At 36.2% G+C, this 19329-nt stretch overlaps 1 protein-coding gene across 3 annotated transcripts in view; it reads right to left on the minus strand.

Annotated features, from left to right (window-relative positions):
- The window catches only part of trim44 (tripartite motif containing 44), a gene marked incomplete at its 3' end in the record, with an annotated part of 51636 nt that overhangs the window by 5559 nt on the left and 26748 nt on the right, over positions 1-19329 (minus strand). For 2 of the 3 annotated variants that reach the window (XM_014031828.1, XM_014031829.1), the window contains 1 exon segment: positions 18675-18697. In XM_014031828.1, coding sequence (XP_013887282.1) covers positions 18675-18697 — 23 coding nt within the window. 3 annotated transcript variants of the gene reach the window in all.

Genomic DNA, 19329 nt, shown 5'->3' on the forward strand with positions numbered 1-19329 from the left:
TAGATAGATAGATAGATAGATAGATAGATAGATAGATAGATAGATAGATAGATAGATAGTATGGAGGATTTTATATTATTTCTCCCATTAGACAAATTAGAAAATGTAAAAAATAAATACAAATTTGTTGAGCTTGTGTGATAAAGCAGTTCTGTTTGATAAATGGTGTCACTCGTCTAAAGTGAAGATTTGAGAAAGCTATTTTTTCTGGASGAATTTAAAAACCGTTTGCCAGAGCACACTGCTGTTTATTTAAACAYTTTCTTTGCTTACAAAAGCAGTTGGCCAGTGGGTTTATTTTAACTCATAAAACTGTATTCAGTTCACCTGCAAGGTCTAATTATCAGAATACACCCTCTGAAAGAAGAAACAAATCTCAAAAATTGGTGTGTAAAAATGTTCCATCTTCGAAGACTAAAATTTGTAAATGTTTTTACTGCCATGAACCASGACATTTGATCGCTGTGTGTCCAGTAGCTATTTTTAAATACTGCAGCGGTAAGGAATTTCCAACTTTTATGTCCTGGCTGCTCCTAGACTTGGAGTTATACTGTCTGATCAACCACAGCTGATGTTCCTGACCTGGCATTGTGGAATGAAGCTTTTTAAKATTTCTATAATGCAGTAAAATATATGAATACAGCATTCTTTTGTTGACTAAATATTTAACCCTCCTGCTGTCCTTGGGTCAAAATGACTCACAAAGCCTCAGACCCAAGGACATCAGGAGGCTTGAAACATTTTTGTCACCATTTCTCTTCTAAGATTTTTTTTATACCCAGCAGAAGTAAAAATATTTTTGCAAAACTACAGCTTATTCAAAATGCAACTCTTCGTATTTATATGTTAGAAAGATACTGGAGAACTTTCTGCTGACAATTTGATCTGTGCCTGTTACCTCTAGTATTAAGTATGTTAAAACTTAAAAGTATAGTTTTAAAGGTTGACAGTGAAATCCCTAAAACAGACCAACGATCCTTTCTTGATATTAAAACTTAAACAATAACCCAACTGAATGCAACAGAATTTGCAGAAGTTTTCACTTTCTGTCAATAACACAATGGATTTTTGATGAGTGAAGACTCCATTAAGATTTCACAGTGAGCGTCTGTTATGTGGGCCCAGGTGCTACCATCTGTGCAAGTGAACAACAGAAAGGATGAGTCACAGTTGGGATTTTATCACAGTTAACTGTTTCACTGTCAACCTGCAGCCACACAGCTACACCGATATCCTGATTTGACACAGAGACTGTACTGCACATCGTAGTTATAATTATCACCTTTTCCTCAAATAAATTCAATAAGAATAGAGAACAGAGGACCAACATCAAAAAAGCCCCAGGCTGTTAAAATGTAATTGTAGCTATGTCCAAGATTTCCTGCATACATACAAATACTTCACAAAGCAGACACATGGGGATTCATGCCTTGAGGCAAAGAAAACAACCACAGCACTGTTCTTCCACCTTGAGATGTGAGAAAAATCTACAGGGGGAGTCAAAACTCCCTGAGCATTTTAATGACAACTCTGTGAATTTCTCAAAAGTCTCTGTCAGCAGCAATGCCCAYGTAAACTATAAAAAACTTGCACCAGCACTGCCTTATTTTACAATGTAGTATATGTTTCTGAAGAGATGCTTTTTTCCTCCAAGAAAAGAAAAGTGAAAACTCATGTCTTGAATTAAAAAAAACAATCATCATTGATAATATCTTGAAAAACAGTGAGACCAGTTTAGATGAAGTATTTTCTAATTCTGCAATTAAGAACAAAAGACACGAAAAGCATTACTGAGAGTATCACTAGTATTAAGTGGAAGTGGAACAAATAACCTACTTTTGTGTCCTATGTTACCTCATCTTCATCCTATTCAAGGTGACTAATGACCTACTAAACCATGCAGATGGGAGATAGTCTATTTTTAGTTTTATTTTAAGTATTACCTTTAACACCATTGAACACAAAATTCTCTTGTATAATTTGGAATTTGCATCAAAAGTAAGGATTCCACATTTTTACATTTATACACKAACAAATCKTTTCTGTCACTCAGAATAACTTTACTTTCTCAGCAACTCAAATGACTTGCATTGTACCCCAGAGATCTGTTCTTGGACCCTGTCTGCTTTTTTATTTAAATAATCCCTKTAAATCAATTTATTTTACTCTGTTATTATAGAATTTAAGCTCAGTTATACTGCTATGCTTGTTCATTAGTTCCACTTTATATAAACCCCAACTGAATAATTTAAATGTGAAAAAGCAGGATTTAAAAGAACGTGTTTCCTTTAAATAGACATGGGCAATACTACAAGCAGGTAAATCAGTCTCTTTAAAAGTCCACTTTTCCTATCAATATTTTTATTTAGGCTTTCTTTTGTAAAACAYTTCAGTCTTCTGGTATTGTCTCTACACCTTTCAAAAGGCTTAATCAGTTCACCAAGGAGGCAAAGAAGACAAAGCACAATAACATGCAATGCATCACGGTATGGGACAGAGACCTAGTGGATGTTTAAAATGACCCTCTGTGGGCACCACAGCCAATTCATCACAACAAAATGGGAGAGGCAAAGATAAATCCATTTCATCATCTACCAGATACACCACCCCAAGCAGTACCCAACGAAACGTCTGTTTGTGTATGGTATTAGTTTAAAGAATGCATCATAAAGTGCGGGTTTAACCCCTCAAATCACTGATTGCACGCAGGCATTCTGCATGTGATGCATTATACATGTTTTGCTAAGAATGCTTTCTCACGTGTAGAGCCAGTACACGGTGAGGCATAAAATGTCAGTGATGCTGAATAAAGCACTGTACTGTTGCTCATCCAATCTGACTAATCATATCTTTGTCTGTGTTGGACCAGGTGTAAATAGTTTCATGAACACCTCATCCCTTAATAACCAAATTTTCGCTCCCCATAACACAGGTACCTGTGGTGTTAATCATGCAGGAATTAAAGCAGAGCTATTTAGATAAGAGCATTAAACAGCCATAAAGATTCTATCATACATTTGCTAAATTAGTGATTTTACAATTTCTCTGGGCACAAGGGCAATTGAGAAATTAATTGAGGAGAACCACAGCAATTCTAAGTATCCCAATAATGAAACTGCTCAATAAATGTAACAATAAAATTGATCAAAACATGAAAAAAGTATACCTATTGTCACTTATTTAGGGCTGCGTGTGAATGACAAATTCATCCTTAAAAGCTTTTCTCTACCAAGGGGGCTTTTAATCTGTCACCAGTCAACAATCACTCTGAGTATTGCACTCTTTTGAGCAAAGAGGTGTTCGCTCGCATTTTCTACAGCCATTACACTAAAGGTCACAAATTACATGGCAATAAATGGCATTTGGGAGATCTCTTAAAGGAGAGCATAGACAAGATAATGGAAACACTTTTATGCTTCCCCAATGAATAACAAAGAGAAGAGGAGGACAGATACATAGGATGTAGTCAGCTAACAAGATGTTGAATCCTCTTAATGACACACTGGTTCACTTTCTGATATTTGACTTCTACTCAGGCATTTAAAAAAAACACACTTAAAAGAATTAGAAAAAAAATCTACAAAGAAAATCAAGAGACTTTTACCAATGTAAATGTTGCATTGTGATAAAATGACTTGCCTCTGGTAATTTAAAGTAAATGCTTAGTAAAGACTATGATTAACCCAGTCTCATGGCTGAAAACCTGGGGGATCAGTTTGTTAGAGAAAGACGAACAAACCACTGAATTCTAAAAACAATGGTCAAAAAGAAAACAAATGAAGCACATTTTCACAAAAGAAWGTATCTGTTTAATTGCACTTAAGCAAATACATATGAGGATAACTACAAAAACGAATCATTTGGCAAGGCATATTTAAACTCTCTTACTAATGTCCTGCTCATTTAATTTTGATAACCATTGCTACACTAATTATATGGTCAAGAACATATTAAATAAAGTGGATTGGATACATTATTGCACGCCAATCAAATTTGTGGGAAATGTTCCAGTGTAACTTTATCTTAAGATAAGATCTGAAACTTTGGGTTTTGTTCAACATTGACAAAAACATATATTTATTCACAATTAATTGTGGAATTTAGTCAAAAAACAATTAATATGATTAATAGAGGACAACTGAACTTGGACATTTTTCAACTCTTAATCAGTTACTTTGTGTTCTACAGTTATAAATTATAACTCAAACTAACTACTTCATTTTAACAGGTTAAATTAGTATGCAGTGAATTGAAACCCACTTTTTCACCAATGTGTAGAGGCAGCAGATCCATCTGCTGCCGTTTTGTTTGCCAAATTCATAATGCCTGTTCAGTTCCATGTATCAATCACATCAATGCATGATTAGTATACTAGACATAATGGAAAACCAGTAAAATATCCAAACCAAAAATAAATAAATAAAAATTAGAGTAAAATAGTAAAAACCTGCTTCCTGTAAAACCATCCTCCTGGTGCTGCTTTGCTGTGTTGTGTGTTCACAAGTCAAAAAGGATATTCTTACATGGGAAATGATGAAAAGGAAGTTCTTTTCATCGTAAGCTTTAAGCATTTTTTCCCCCACAAAGCCTTTGAAGTGTTAAAATTTCAGAAGAATACTGTTGAGGCTGCAGCTTAGTCTTTTTCACTCACCATGGATGCTGAAATTTTTTTCCTTAATTTAATACAACTCTTTACTGTACTTATCATTATTTAACCTTGTTTATTACGAGTAAAACTGTGTTTATTTTAGATATGCACAGGTGATTTATATTTTATCAAAAACTTTTATATGGTATATGTTATTTGAGAGAAGAAATTTCATTTTGGGAAAAAAACATGTTTGAAATGGGTACATTTATATATTTGCTTTAAAAAATAGAAGGTTGCTTACCTAAGCAATGGATAGATAAGTGATTTGTCACAGTAAAAACATTATTTTATTAAATATTAAAAACAACTCACAAATGTTGCAAAACCTAAATTTCATTTTGATCTAACACTTTGAAGTAATTTGAAGTAATTCTCAAGTTCAAAAGGGTAGGAAAGAAAGAGAGAAGCACTTAGAGATTAACTTTATCTTTCATTTTCACAGCACATAGTGTCAGCACACAGGTAACGAACAGTGAAAGCTAATACTGTCCCTGTAATACCCTTTACCCAACAGTTCTTGCATAATTTCTTTCTTATCTAAATCTTTGACTAACCTGGATTCAGTTTAGTTTTTATGGTAAATTACGCCATTTTGTAAMACACTTTTAGACAATTTGCTTATTCATTCGGTTTCTTCAATATTCGTGTTCCGGATGTCATTCACTCCCCTTCCCTGTCATTTCCATAGGGTTCATAAAGACAGACCTGCCTTGTCTGATCTCTCCAGTCTGTCATGTGGGCACTGAGCTGGCTCAGTCCCAGGGGCAGACAGCCATTATGAAGACTGACTGGTCACAGCAGCGCCCACACATTTGGCAGGCTGGCAGAGCTGCCCCTGTTGCCTTTTTCAAACAACCCCCTTCTCTAACAGGTACCCCGACGAGCTGTCCAGGAATTTGGATTCCTCTGGAGAAAATTTAAATATAAAAGCCGTTTAGACCCCACAATAATACTGACTCCTCCTTAGTCTATACTCTTCCAGTTAGAGATGGAGGGATGTCATGGGTGCAGTTGGCCAGATAAGAGGAGGAAAAGGCAGAAAATGTGTGTGTGTGACAAAGAGAAACAGAGTGGGCTGGAGAACAGACTGGCTATTAGGCAAACCCTTCTGCCACATGAAAACTCCCCCTCCCCAGCATCCAAGCCCTGTCATCCAAGCCCTCAGTGTGAAGGACACCCAGACAGAAAGATAAAAGTACTYTATGCCTCATCCATCCGTCCCGTGCTTTTTCCTCTGCAGAAAACTTAAATGTACTGTGGCATAAAAAATCTTTGTTCAGATTGCTCCATGAAGACCTGATTGCAACAAAAAAAGGCACATCTTAACCACAAAATCTGTTTAAAAATCTGAAATAKAAACTATGAGACAGAACACATGCAAAGCATTAGACTTTACCGATTATGCTTCACAAACTGCGTATGAGCTTTATTTCCCCAAACTGAAATTAGTTGTTTTTGCTTCAGCAGAAGCAGCGTGGTTGGATTTCACATTGCAACACAGTGAAATAGAGACAATGGGCTTAAAGGCTCCCCTGTGCAGCCCGACTAATAAACTTTTATGTGTACTAATGCATCCTGTAAAAGATCAGTCATAAAAGCCTGCCTTTTCTGCGAGGTGACATTCCCTATTGGATATTCCATCATCAAGAAACTGGAAGCAGTTTCATTACCACAAAAATTGAAAAAAAAAAAAAAAATCAGATGACGTCAATTTGTGAGAAGTGGATTTTTATCTATTCTATTAGAAAAGTAAAAGGCATCAATTTATCTTTAAAACACGCCTTTTGAAAAATAAAAAAAGAACTATTTTCCAAAATGACTGATGGGCAAAATAAAATGCAAATGTGCAAATAGAAAAAAAAGAAAAAAAAAGAAAAAGCTATTAATATTTCTATCATACTCCTCCTTTCACAGAACATTGCTAGAATATGGTGATTTTGTGAAGTGCATCCTATGGCTCCCATTAGGGGCCTGGGGTAGTTAAATCCCAGCTATCTTCGCGTATATCACTCCCCAATCTAAACCTACGGTGTGGCAGGGGTTGTCATGAGGCTGCTGAATTAAACATGCTGTTCATTGCACATTCCTGCTTCCCCAACTTCCAGAATAACTGATCAGACGGACAAAGTGAAGAGTGGAAGAGTCACAGCGCTGTACATGTTGTGGCATTGTTACCAATTCCAGTTGTGGAAGGCAGATATTTTTTTTCCTGCGTGTGTCTGTGAGTGAGCGAGTGAGAAAGAACGAGGGAGATTGCAGATTTTATGTTGACAGTTCATACCCAGAGCAATGGTTTTAAAAGGAACTGATTCATTGCCTCTTGATTCAGTCTGCCGTTATCATCTGTCTTTATCTCCACTATGCTGAAATTAGACCTGCGATTCCACCTAAAGGCTAGCGCACTGTGCTATGCATGTGTGTGTCTGGCTAGTTAAAGGGGCCAGAGGTCAGAKTGCATGAAGAAAGTATTYGTGCATGAAGGCACCTTCCTGTCAGAACAAAGTGAGAGTTCCCTTACACTTTTCATTTCCTCTCTAATTACCTGGTATATGCAAGCACTTGTTTTGATTTTTATCTGGTTTTAAGAATGAATAATGAATGTCTATGCACAGTGTGACATCATTAGAGAGCTTTTACAGTGTGTGTGAGWGCGCTGCATGCATGCTGTTGGGCGATGTGAGGTCTCAACAGATCCAATGCGACAACCTTCAGCTCGGATGAAACACCAGGAGGAAGAATGCGCATGTGAGTTGAGAGAAAATGTAAAGTGATTTAAGGTAAAATACTTTTTATTTGTTAGAAACTGGTACACTTTTCTGACATGAATTCAGGGGGAAATGAAACTAATTACCTCTTAGAACACATCCCTTCAGTTATACCAAGGCTAAATAATGTTTTATTAAAAGCAAAGAAAATCTGGCAACTTTCTGCCACATGCCTGAAGGATATGTTATCAGTTGGCTGATTGTCAGTTTCTGGAGGGAATAATTTTCTTGACAACACTGACATTTTCCAACCCAGAATATTCAGATATTCATAAACTGACTGCTGTTCAAAAATACCAAATGAAAGAATGCTGGGAAATAGMGAKTGATTAAATATAAACTTGGCTATCTAAAAATRACAAACTTAAAGGGCCAATATTATGTGTTTCTCAGGCATARATTTAAATACTATACCATAATAAAGTATCTATGTCACCTTTAACTGTTATTAAAATGCTGTTTTTACGTTTAAATAGAAAATAAAATTATCTTCTCATCACTTCCTCTTCTAAACGCTTTGAAATTGGCCTCTGTGTCTTTAAGAACCAACTTCTGCTTCTGTTCCATCCCGTTTGGTGAGGGGGTATCGCACGCCGGGGGCTCGTGCYCACGGGGTGRGTGTGCGTGCGCTATGATGCAGTTTACTTGGCATCTGAAAATACATTTCCTCAAAAGGCATTTTTAATCTGAAAACAGCTTCACTGAGTGAGAACTAATGTTGAGAGCTCAGCAGACAGTTGTTTCACTTTTTCACCCGAGAGCCTGCAGGAGTCAAGGGTGGGGTGTGTGGGGAGGGGGGGTGCGCGCTCTGCCTTGAGGAAGTTCGGCTTAAAGACACGTCCCAGGGGCGTTTCTGGTCCCAAAAAGCATTTCTGGTCCCCACCTGATGTTTTGCTCCTCAGCATGGCTTCCTAAAAACGCTGCAGGATTTCTCAAACATGCATGAATGAGTCAAAGCAAGGCTTTGAGCATGTTTTTAACGAGAGTATAACATTATAACACGATATAACACTCAAAAAAGTTGATTTTACATGATATTGCCCCTTTAATGCTACTGCCAATTTTTTAGGACACATTCAGCAAGGCTTTAGTGGTGGTAATGCCTAGCAATTTGTGTAAGTATCAGTTGGTCTACTTCTTAAACTCAGACTGAAATACCTAAGTTTTAAAGCAAAACTTTAAACAGATGATCCCCACCATATAATACCTATTGACTTGTTTAAACTCCTGACTTTTAAATTGTGATACAAAGGTTTGMGAARCGTTTCTACAACTWTTAATGCACAAATTTACCATCGTAAATCACACTCATATTAAATGATAAATATGGTTATGCTCGCCTCTTTAGTGGGTGTGCCTAACTGAAGCTGTACGGTCCATTAGTGTGAAAATGACCAGAATGCATCTGCATTACCAAACAGTTACAGCAATTAAACACTCTTTTTCAGCACTAGAAAAGCTGCCTTTTGATTTAACCTAACAAAGCCAGGATACACTTTTAAATTGTTTCTGTAAAAAGAGACAGAGACTTTTAAGTCCTTCTTTTTTCACATTTACATAATTGAGTTGGGGTTTATATAAAATAGAAACTGCAATGCTTTGGTCTAAATTCCTCCTTGTTGTAACTTTACAAGCCCCTCTTCCACCCCTTTTCTGGAAGGTATGCATGTGCAGAAAGCACCAAAACAATAGAGAAAACTACAAAAATGGAGAAAAAAAAAGATTTAATTGGCCACGTTCTCATTGAATGCAAACATTTGGTCTCATTTTGGCTTTTAATGAAAGAGTCCAAGTTTGACATGAGCTTCACTGTGTGCAAGGTTTGCAAAATGAAGATGAAGCAATTTGGGAACATGACAAATGGGCTCACGTTATCAATTTTGATTATTAAAAAATAAGTAATCAAATTAATTAATTTAAAAAAMCTATTTTGAATCTAATTGTGGCCCCAAAAATCAGAAACGATTTGAACTGTGTGAAAATAAAAAAAATTCCCACCCCTACAATAAAACATCATAGAGTAAATAAAAAACTGAACAGGATGAAAAATATGACCAAAAATCGAATATAATATATCTATACAGCACAGAGAGAAACCAAATTAACCATTTCTGCATTCCTAAACACCCCAAATACATAACAAAATACATTTAACAGCTAAAAAAGTGGATTTTGCATATGTCCTCTTTAATACATATAACTGATTTACACCACTTGTTTAACTTTGAAGTCATGTTTTAATGTTGTCAAACAAGCGAGCTGAAGCCATCTGACAGCAAAATACCCCACAGAAATAGGCTCATCTGACTGCAAAATATTGTTCATTAATAATATAATCTGGCATAGAAGGTCATATCATTACTGCTGCAGCATCTCGATAGATATGCTTTGACATTTGATGGACATGTGAGGAGAATATGCAAATGCAAACTTTTCATTCAGATATCCAGCTTTTGCTATGGCATGAATCTACAATGCTTCTTTTTCTTCTACAATACCTTCTTGATTTGTTTTTTTTTTCCACACTTTTCCAAAGACATACAACCTCATTCCAGACGAATCGGTTTTCAGAAAGGGAGAGTGAGTGGTTGTTGACACATTTAAATTTATTTTCTTTCCCTGAAACTAATTTCTCACAGTCTTTATCTCAACAGACTCCACAGACAGCAGAAATCTGTGACAACGTGATCAATGTGACAACTGGAGATGTCTGAATGAGGRTCTTTTTTAATAAGTGTATGCAAAGAAAAAAATAGTAAGGCTAGGAAAAAAAGAGCCATAGCACAAAACCTTTTTTTCTGTTCATGTATATTAAAGTAGATAAAAACAGATCAACACATTTTATGATTTGACAAAAATGACACGTTCAGACTCAATTTACAGGTAAAGAGACTGAGAGAAAGTACATGCGAAAGGGGGGGAAAAGAAAAAAAGGCAATGGTTTCTTATTACAAATGATTTTGTATGATGTTCAATACCAGGTGCTACAGCACAAGGCTATCAGGAAGATATTTATTGAAGTAGATACTACATAATATAGACCAGAGTACGAGATAAAATGTTCATACTGGTTCAAGCTACTGGACTATTGTTGCGCTGCATTGTGCACTGCACCCTTCTGAAATATTATTTACCACACTTGCTTTCATTTTTCATAGCTGTCCTTTCTGTATTGCTAACCTGCTCAGAAAGCTTACCTCAGTTTCCCTGTTTTCAGCCCCTGCTATTTTTCACTTTCCTCTTCAGCAGTCACCTCACATCTGCCACAATGAAGAGGAAATACATCTCTACAGGCTACACCTTCTGCTCATCTCATCTCAGCCTGGTTGCACCTTACCACGGCTCAGTTTCACTGCGGAAAATRGCCAAAACAATTACCCCCCTCGCCAATTTAGTTTGCTGCAACTGTGCTTCTTGCACGTCTGCATTATTAGATGGCACAGAGAGGAATGTTAACATGCAGAATTTACAAAGTTTGTCTAGGAGCATTAATCTGATTTGTAAAAAATGAATTGCAAAATAATCCCAACTTGTTACTTTCAATTAAATCAAGCCTTTGTCACATTAAGGCAAAGTTCAGCAAATATCTATATTTAAAGAGTCCAGGGGTGCTCCCTGTTAATCTCGATCTTTTTTTCAGTGTCAGCGCAGTAAAAGATATCATCATTCATTTTCTTACAACACAAATCACTGCTGTTAGAAATCTTAGTTCTTTACAATAAGGTGRCACATGTGCACACTTTTCCTAATGAGTGATAATTTAATTAATAGCACACTTTTCATTAGCAATCATCTCAAAGTGCTACAAAACAGCAAAAAACTGTAAACAATAACACTAGTAATATATATATATAAACAAAAAAAAACAAAAAAAAAAAGAACAATAAAATGACACTAATAAAAACAACAGCCAGCACTGGGAAAAGGCTTTATTTTAAGCCCCGTTAAAAACATCTAAAATCAATGATGCCTTCCAACAAAGCCAGAATGGGCTAGTTTGAAAAGAAAAATCTTTAAACCTAGTTTAAAGTCAACCAATGATTGTGGAGCCCTCAAAGAGTCGAGGATGCAGCTTGAGTGCATTTAGATTTTTTTTGTTTTCTTTTATCAGTCAATTTGTAGTTAATTGAACATTCTTTCCCATAGTTTTATTTTGTTTAGAGGTTGAGAAACAAATACTTTAGTAATTTCAGAATTACAATTTGAGTAATTTGGCAGTGGGCAGAAAACTACTTCACTGAATATATACACACACAGCAGATGCACTGTGAAAAAGAATAGGTCTACACACACTTAAGTACAAGCACACAGCCGAGAAGAAGCTTCAAAAGTTTGTGAGAGATTTGCAGTTTATACACATGGATTAACAATGTAATATCCATAGGCATTAGAGGCTCAGAGCATCAGCACAAACACAGCAATAACTGGATTGTTGCACACTGTAGACTTGGATGCATCTCACACTCTTAATGCAGACTCTGTTCTCTCTGGAATCGCTGACACACACACAATGATTGAGTCTTCATATCCATCTATCAAAGTAAATCAGTATAGAACTATTTTTATACAGCATGCCACATCCTTACAAGGCTATACTTCAGGAATTACACAACAACAAAAACTATCTATCAGTCCTCGACACTTCAAAACCCTTCAGATCAAACTGATCAGGCTGCAATCCCCCTACTGTAGCAGCTCTGCTACAAATACATTCATAGCTACAATGTCTACTATGAATATATTTCTCTGTTGTTCTTTTGCATTTTAATGGTTGTGTAGATCATGATTTTTGGTATTTTAATGGGGTTCAGTTCAAACATTAACCCATTTAAGATATGGGTTTGGGCAGGACTTACAAGTAAAGGCCATAATTTTTAAACATATCACTGCTCCTTCCTTTCTTTTCAAACCTTTTATGATTAGAAACCAAAAACAAGTTGTGAAACATTTAGTGTGATTTTTGATAAGCTATATATTCAGACATTATTAATGCATTACATCACCATACCCAATTTAACCCTTTGTTTGACAATTARTTGGTTGTGGGTGTTGGCAGGTTTATTTTTCAGGCTGTATTGTACAAAGAAAAAGGCAAGTCCTAGAATAATTTGGGGACAGTACAAACAGCATATGTTGCTTTTCTTCCATTATTCTAAAACTTGTTTTTGCCCCTTCTCACATTCAATATGTTTTTGCCCCTTCTCACATTCAATATGTTTGATCAATTGACTAAATTGGAAGAAATAGTCAGTAAACAAATATAGTCTTTAATTCTCTCTTTTGTCCTATAGAAATGTAAACTTAGCTTCAAGCTTACTGCCTAAAGACTAAGAATAGAAAGAGCATAACAGTTGCAAATGTATTTGTGAAGATCTCTGCCATCTAGAGGCTTAGGCATGCCAAGTAAAATAGATGGCAATGCTAAATACATTCAAATAGCATTTTTCTTACCAAACACATCTAATTTATAGTAAAAATATATCCAAGTGAAACTTAAAAGAACCATTAACGATCACAAAAAGGCACAAGGAAGTGGGTACGCTAATTTACCTTTTATCCTCAAAACTTTCCAATTTTTCTTCTGATTTAAAAAAATGTTTTTATTTATGCGATGATACTAACAGTATTCATGAAACACACTTGCCCATGCATCAACACACTTATACACAAATAAATGACAMCCTCAAAATTAGGTGAACAGTGCGCTCGTGGCATGAATTATGCATGCTTAAGTAGCTTATCATCTAAATGCAAGTCTCTCCATTTGTCAGCTTGGTTTGTGTGTGTCTTGCATTCATTTGAAACCTCCAAATCTCCACTGTGGAATGGTGATGGCCTGAGGAGAAGAGAGGGGGGCCAAGGCAACACAAAGAGAGACAAAGAGACAGATCGAGAGTGATGGGGATGTTAAAATAAACTTTAGAACCGCCTTAGCATGCAAAATGGATACATGCATCTCCAAAAAACTTTTCTAATTAACAAATAGGTGCATGAAACTTTATCTAAGACTGGATTTTAAAAGGTCCAATTAATTAAGATCCCTTACTGTCACACAAATAACCAAGCTAATCACAGTTCAAATATTTACACAAACATCTAAACAACTGTTTTTATACACCATCTCAGAGAATGGTGGAGAAAACTGGGGAACTCTGATGTTCTTGCTCAACCCAAAACACCAGCTGTCTCTTACAAAAGATAGTCGGACAGAAGGCCAAAACAAAGAATGATATAAAAATGACAAAGCCTGCCATTGCTTCTATTCTGGGACTTGATGTAAATTTTTCATTAGAGAAAAATGCAACTCCTCTTCTCCGTGTCTTCATCTCTGAGCTCTATCATATGTCCTCTGGCCACTTTCCCCAGACATGTTCTTGCTTCACTTAACACATCAATTTGACCCAGTGAAGGGCAAGAAGCTCAGACAGATAAGCTGTGTCTCTAACATCACGCTCTGCTTCCCTATAAGCCTTCCTTTCTTGGTTTGTGTGTTCGTGTGAATGCCCAGCATGGCATCAGGTGGTCTTCAGCCTTCACTCACAGGGACACGTCTTCCCCACTGAAAACTGATTCCCTAGTTAATTCTAAAATGAAAGAAAAAAAATTACAGGAAGCTGCAGCAGAGTTGTGACTTAATGAACCAATGAGGAACATCAACCTAAGAAGWCTACGCTTTCCAGCCAGCTTTAATTTATTTGATGTAATTATAAAACATGATTTATAGACTTTACAGTTTTCCATCACTTCTGCTAAGCAGATTTTCCACTTTTTTCCCCTGATTTTGTTGTGGGTTTATGATTGAGTCAATCTGAAAATTAAATGACATGATCAGTTTATGATTTTTGTTTATCATGTTTTGGGGGGAAAATCCCATGTTTTTCTGAACAACTAAAGCAAAAAAWTTCTTTGCATTACAGTACGTTTTATCAGCTTCATTTGAATCTTTCTATTTAAAACTTCCTTCTTTCATCCTGTTTTTATTTCCTCCGTATAGGATTTTATTCTTTTTTCTCTCTTTCGAACCTCATTGGCTGAACAGAATTTTTCTTAGAAGTGTATTATATCCTGAAACATAAATGGTGATTTTTGCTCAACATTGCAAACAAATAAACAACAGTGGTTTCATGCCTCTGCCTTTGCTCTAAGTAAAAACAAAGTGTGGTGATTTGTGGGTGTTTTTCTTTTCATGGCTGACAGGTTATAAATAAGCTGTTTTAGTAATAGGACTGCAGCAAGGCGAGTTTAGCTGTTGGACTTTTTGCTATTAAGCCACATCAGTTTGCTGAATTAGGTTTGGGATTTGTATGCTAATACAAGCAAAACATATCAAAGACAACTGGGTGGCATAATAAATTACTCAAAATGTTGCATGATTCATATCATTCAGCACAAATGTCCAAGTTACCAAATGCTTCAAACATTGATTTATTGACCATTACTGAGGCTGCCTTTTGAATCCTGAATATTTGCACAGAACCTGTCAGTGATAAAATTCCAGAGTGCAACATAGACTATGTACTTACTTGGCAAAAATGGAAAATATGTTGTCTGTGTAAAATCAGTATTCCTAACTTTGTGTTCATTAGTGTAAAAATGTTATTTTTATTAGATGAAGCCACTCATAGTGCATCTTTCCTTTTTTACTTTACTTACCTGGCAGAATAAACAACCAACCAAAAAAAGAAAGATAATCTAAATTCACCTTTAACTACAGATGAGCTGTCATTAGAATAAAATCCATGCATTATGGTAGTAAACGTCCAGCTAGACAAAGGAGGAAAAATCTATATGCATAGGAAAGATAATCCACTTGTATTACTGCAGTCTAAAAGAAAAGCACATATAAGATGGTTTGCTAATGGACTTTTGAAAAGTGCACAGCACAAATAGTGGAAATTGTATTAAGTAAGCCTGATGAGAGGCATGTAAGTTTTCATAAGTCTTGTAATATAATGACTCAACAGCTAAGAAAGAATAAGCAATCAATGAAAACCAACAAGTGTTGCAATTACTTTTAAAATAGGCCATGTCTTTTTCCCCCAATCACATATTTTTGACTATTCTTCATATAGTTTGCTGAGACGAAAAGGGCATGGCATAAGAGGGAAAAAAGAAGAAATGATGAGCTGCATCTCTAATTATATCCAATTTAAATACTTCCTAGCAAAAATACAAAATGTCCCTGCCTTTTAATTGAAAGCTTGAGGCAGCATCAGTGCAGATGAAAAAAATAAAATAAAATACAAAGTTAAATAATCTCTCATGGACATAGGGTTTAATATTTCTGCATGGCTCCTTCTTCCCTTGCTAATTGTGAGCACAAGCATTTTGATTAGTAGTTCAGAAACTGACTCCACAACACTTTTCTCACCCAAACCTAAATTAGTAATTATGGATGTTGTATTATGAAGTAAAAAAAAGGTTAATTTGATTGCTGCACATGTATATATTGGTATATTTATTTTGTTATATTTTTCTTTACATATTAGGAGGAATAACTGAACATWTTTTTAAACAGCTCAGCTAAAATGCTTCCTATGACGATGATGAATCAATATATGTTTTTGCTTTTGGGGTGATGTGGGAGCTGTGTTTTTATGTCATTTTTATCTTATTTATTATTGATGTTCAGCACTTTGTTGCAGCTGTGGCTGGTGTTAAAGCACTTTATTAATAAAGCTGCAAATGATGATGAAACAAACAAAACAACTTAAAAAAAGGCATCTATTCGCATCCATGTTTTTTTCTGCTAGTCTGTTGTCTATGCTTGTATCCTTTTCTCCTTATACCATGATACCCCAGGACAAAAGTTTAATATGGTATTCAGGTACTAAAGTGTTTTTGTAGAAGTAAAGCCTTCTGTTATTTTCTACTTTAAAAATGTAGAGTTAAAAAGCACAAAACATGAATAGGTAAGCTAGAAGAGAGACTAAATGCAAAATTGCTATTGAAGAATAACAGCAGTTTTATCCATCCATCCATCCATCCATCCATCCATCCATCCATCCATCCATCCATCCATCCATCCATCCATCCAAATTAATTTTATTCACTCACTTGTGCTGCATAGCATAAAAAACAAACAAAAAAACAGACATGGACGCAAACATATGTAAAATCTAAAACATGCAGGGACAAGGTTTGCATAGAAGGTGCACAGATTAAAGCCAAAGAGTGGAAGGAAGGTTTGAATGCATCAAGTTAGACTCAGCTGTGAAACGGCAGGATGGAAGGAATTGGGGAAAAAAAACAAATGAATAAAGATTTATACTGAGAGGAAAACAAATCTTGGTTGGCATGGACAACCTATGTTTAGGGGACTAGGGCAGRGGCAGGGGCAGCGGATTTTATTGATGAGCAAGTCCAAGAAGATGCATGTGGGTGCAGGACTGACGTCCTCTGGGGATGCTCTGTCTACGGCAGCGATATGGGGCTCAGACAGCAGATTAGTGTTTCTGCTCCATAATCAATTTGCTGTCTGGATCCCACTGCACACAACTCTAAACAWCCACTTGTCGCTTGATCCTCCAGAATCTTCCCTTTCCATCTGTTTATTTCTCCCTAGGCCTATTTTSTTTCACCTTTTGTTTATGTCACCTTCAAACATACCGAAAACTCTAATCTTTATTGCTCAACAAACATTAAGCCAGCAAGAATGTCCCTTTCATGTTTCTATTCTTCAGGCCTTCTCTTTTCAAAGAATCTCGTACTTGTGAGTGTTTTAATTTACACTAGCWACAATAGATTCAACAAGGATTGCATTTCAGGGCAATATGGGATCATATGGAGCAAAAATATCATGGTGTGTGTTTCTACAAATGAAGAATTCAACCTTTTATAGAGGGCAGCCCATTAGCTGCACCTCACCCATGGGTCCAAGTTGGCTGCCATCTGCTCCAGTGCTTAGGGGTCATAATACAGGCTGACCAATCAATAACATATTACATGTTGGCACTGTGCACCAGCCCCAGTCTCGACTTTCCTTGCTTATTAAAAGCAAGGCACATTAAAGTCCAAAGAGGAAATGCAGTACATTTCGCACAGCCAGTACAACAAAGGACTACAAAGTGAAATCAAAAATTCAATTTCTATTGGCCAAAAAACAAGAACACTGTCCGTCAAAGTCTATTATATAGCAGCTTATTTATAAGGCTATTTTTCTGGACTTGCACTTTAATGCTATGTGAAAAATAAGTTTTTTTTTTCTTTGAGGACAAATGTACCGATATTTGCTGAAGGTCAACGTCTTTTTTATGGATCTGTARGTGCATGTCTAGGTCTGAAGAGGGGAAGAAACTATGATAAATGTCCACTAAGACGGTTTGTAGCCTACATTGAAATAGAGTAAGATAGTAAGTAGTAAGAGTATTTCTGCTCTGAGTAGAGAAGGCAGGAATGTTTTCACATTATTAAAAGGTATGAAACAAGCAGGGAACTTTCCATTCTAGATTATCTCACAGAAAAAGAAATAAATACGAAACATGCTGTGTATAAACAGGGTTTGCAGGAGCTTAGTGATCTTGTAATCCTGAAGCTGTGGGTTCAAGCCCAGGTTGTGTCAGGAAGGGCTTCCAGTGAAAAACAATTGCCAGATTTTTAGGGAGAGGTTGCTTGCTGTGGTCATGCCCCGAAGAGGGAAGCATCCATAAGAAAAACAACATGCAATACAAGAATAATGAAAAACAATCCACCTAAACGCATRAAATCTTGCTTCCTATCTCCCTGATACACACCTACTAGACCATCTAACAAGGTTTGGGAAAACAAAAATACAAATTTCAGAACCAGGGTAAAAAAAAGCAATGTTGTAAAAGAGAGTGAGATTTTGCCCTGCTAATGACACAACTACTTATCTTACCCCTGCATTGCAATCGCAAGCAAACCAAGTTACGAGAACACACGTTTGAAACTTCAGCCTGTCAGCCACTGTTTGCAGAGCTTTCATCGGATCAGGCAGACTGTCACCTCTACAGCGCCGATGTGACTCGCATGCGATCAAATTGCTTCGGAGGCAAGGCAGGGCTGATTTGTCTGTACAGAGTTTGTCAGATYTTTGAGGGAGGGTGCTGACAGGTGAAAATGTTTGAGGAAAAGTGCAAAAAAAAGGCATGTGCTTATGTGGGCTTTATTATGCAACGTGAATACTAGTCACTCTCATGGAGGATGATTTATCAAGAAGCTGAGTACTGAAGAGTCCTCAGTCACAGCTACAGTCGTGCTATAAAAAGGTGAGTATGAATCATCCTTGGCAGGCTTACCTCAACCTGGCTTCCATGTTGTTCTGAAAACAAAGACACAAAAGGGGAAGAGGGGGAGTGGGAAGGAGACAGTGAAAATTTTTAAACCTTAGCACAGATGTTGTGGATAAGGAAACAACAAACACTTAGAAAAAAACTGTAAACAATGCCATTTATATCATCATGGGTCTACAGATGGGGTGGCTTTAATTCCCACCAGTTAATCATCACTTTCATCCACCAGTTGTGCTCATGTATATTCATCAAGCATTAAGGAGTGATTTGGAGCAAAGCACCAAATGAGCTTCAAACAATATTAATGGACTAGCTTTACTACTGAGTTTTTTTTGGGACTTAAAAGATTTCCTGGCATTCGATTAGTGGACATCGTTTGTTGACTGTCAGAGACGTATGTGATGTAAATTATAAGCTATATATTTACTTACATWATTTTACATTTTAAAAATAAGTGAAATAATGCTTATTTTAGTTTGTATATTAAATGCAAATTCTTGCACATGAATAAAAATGAACATTAAGGTACCTTTTTCCCTTCATATAGTCTACATTTCATAAAGTCTGTGTTTCAAAGGTCATGCATTTTGTTATGAGTGTTTGCAAAAGAACAGTTCACACTTGTGAACCCAATTGTACTATAATTTCTTGCAAATAAGAA

Source organism: Austrofundulus limnaeus, unplaced genomic scaffold (genome assembly GCF_001266775.1).
Source record: "Austrofundulus limnaeus strain Quisiro unplaced genomic scaffold, Austrofundulus_limnaeus-1.0 Scaffold1331, whole genome shotgun sequence".
NCBI lineage: Eukaryota > Metazoa > Chordata > Actinopteri > Cyprinodontiformes > Rivulidae > Austrofundulus > Austrofundulus limnaeus.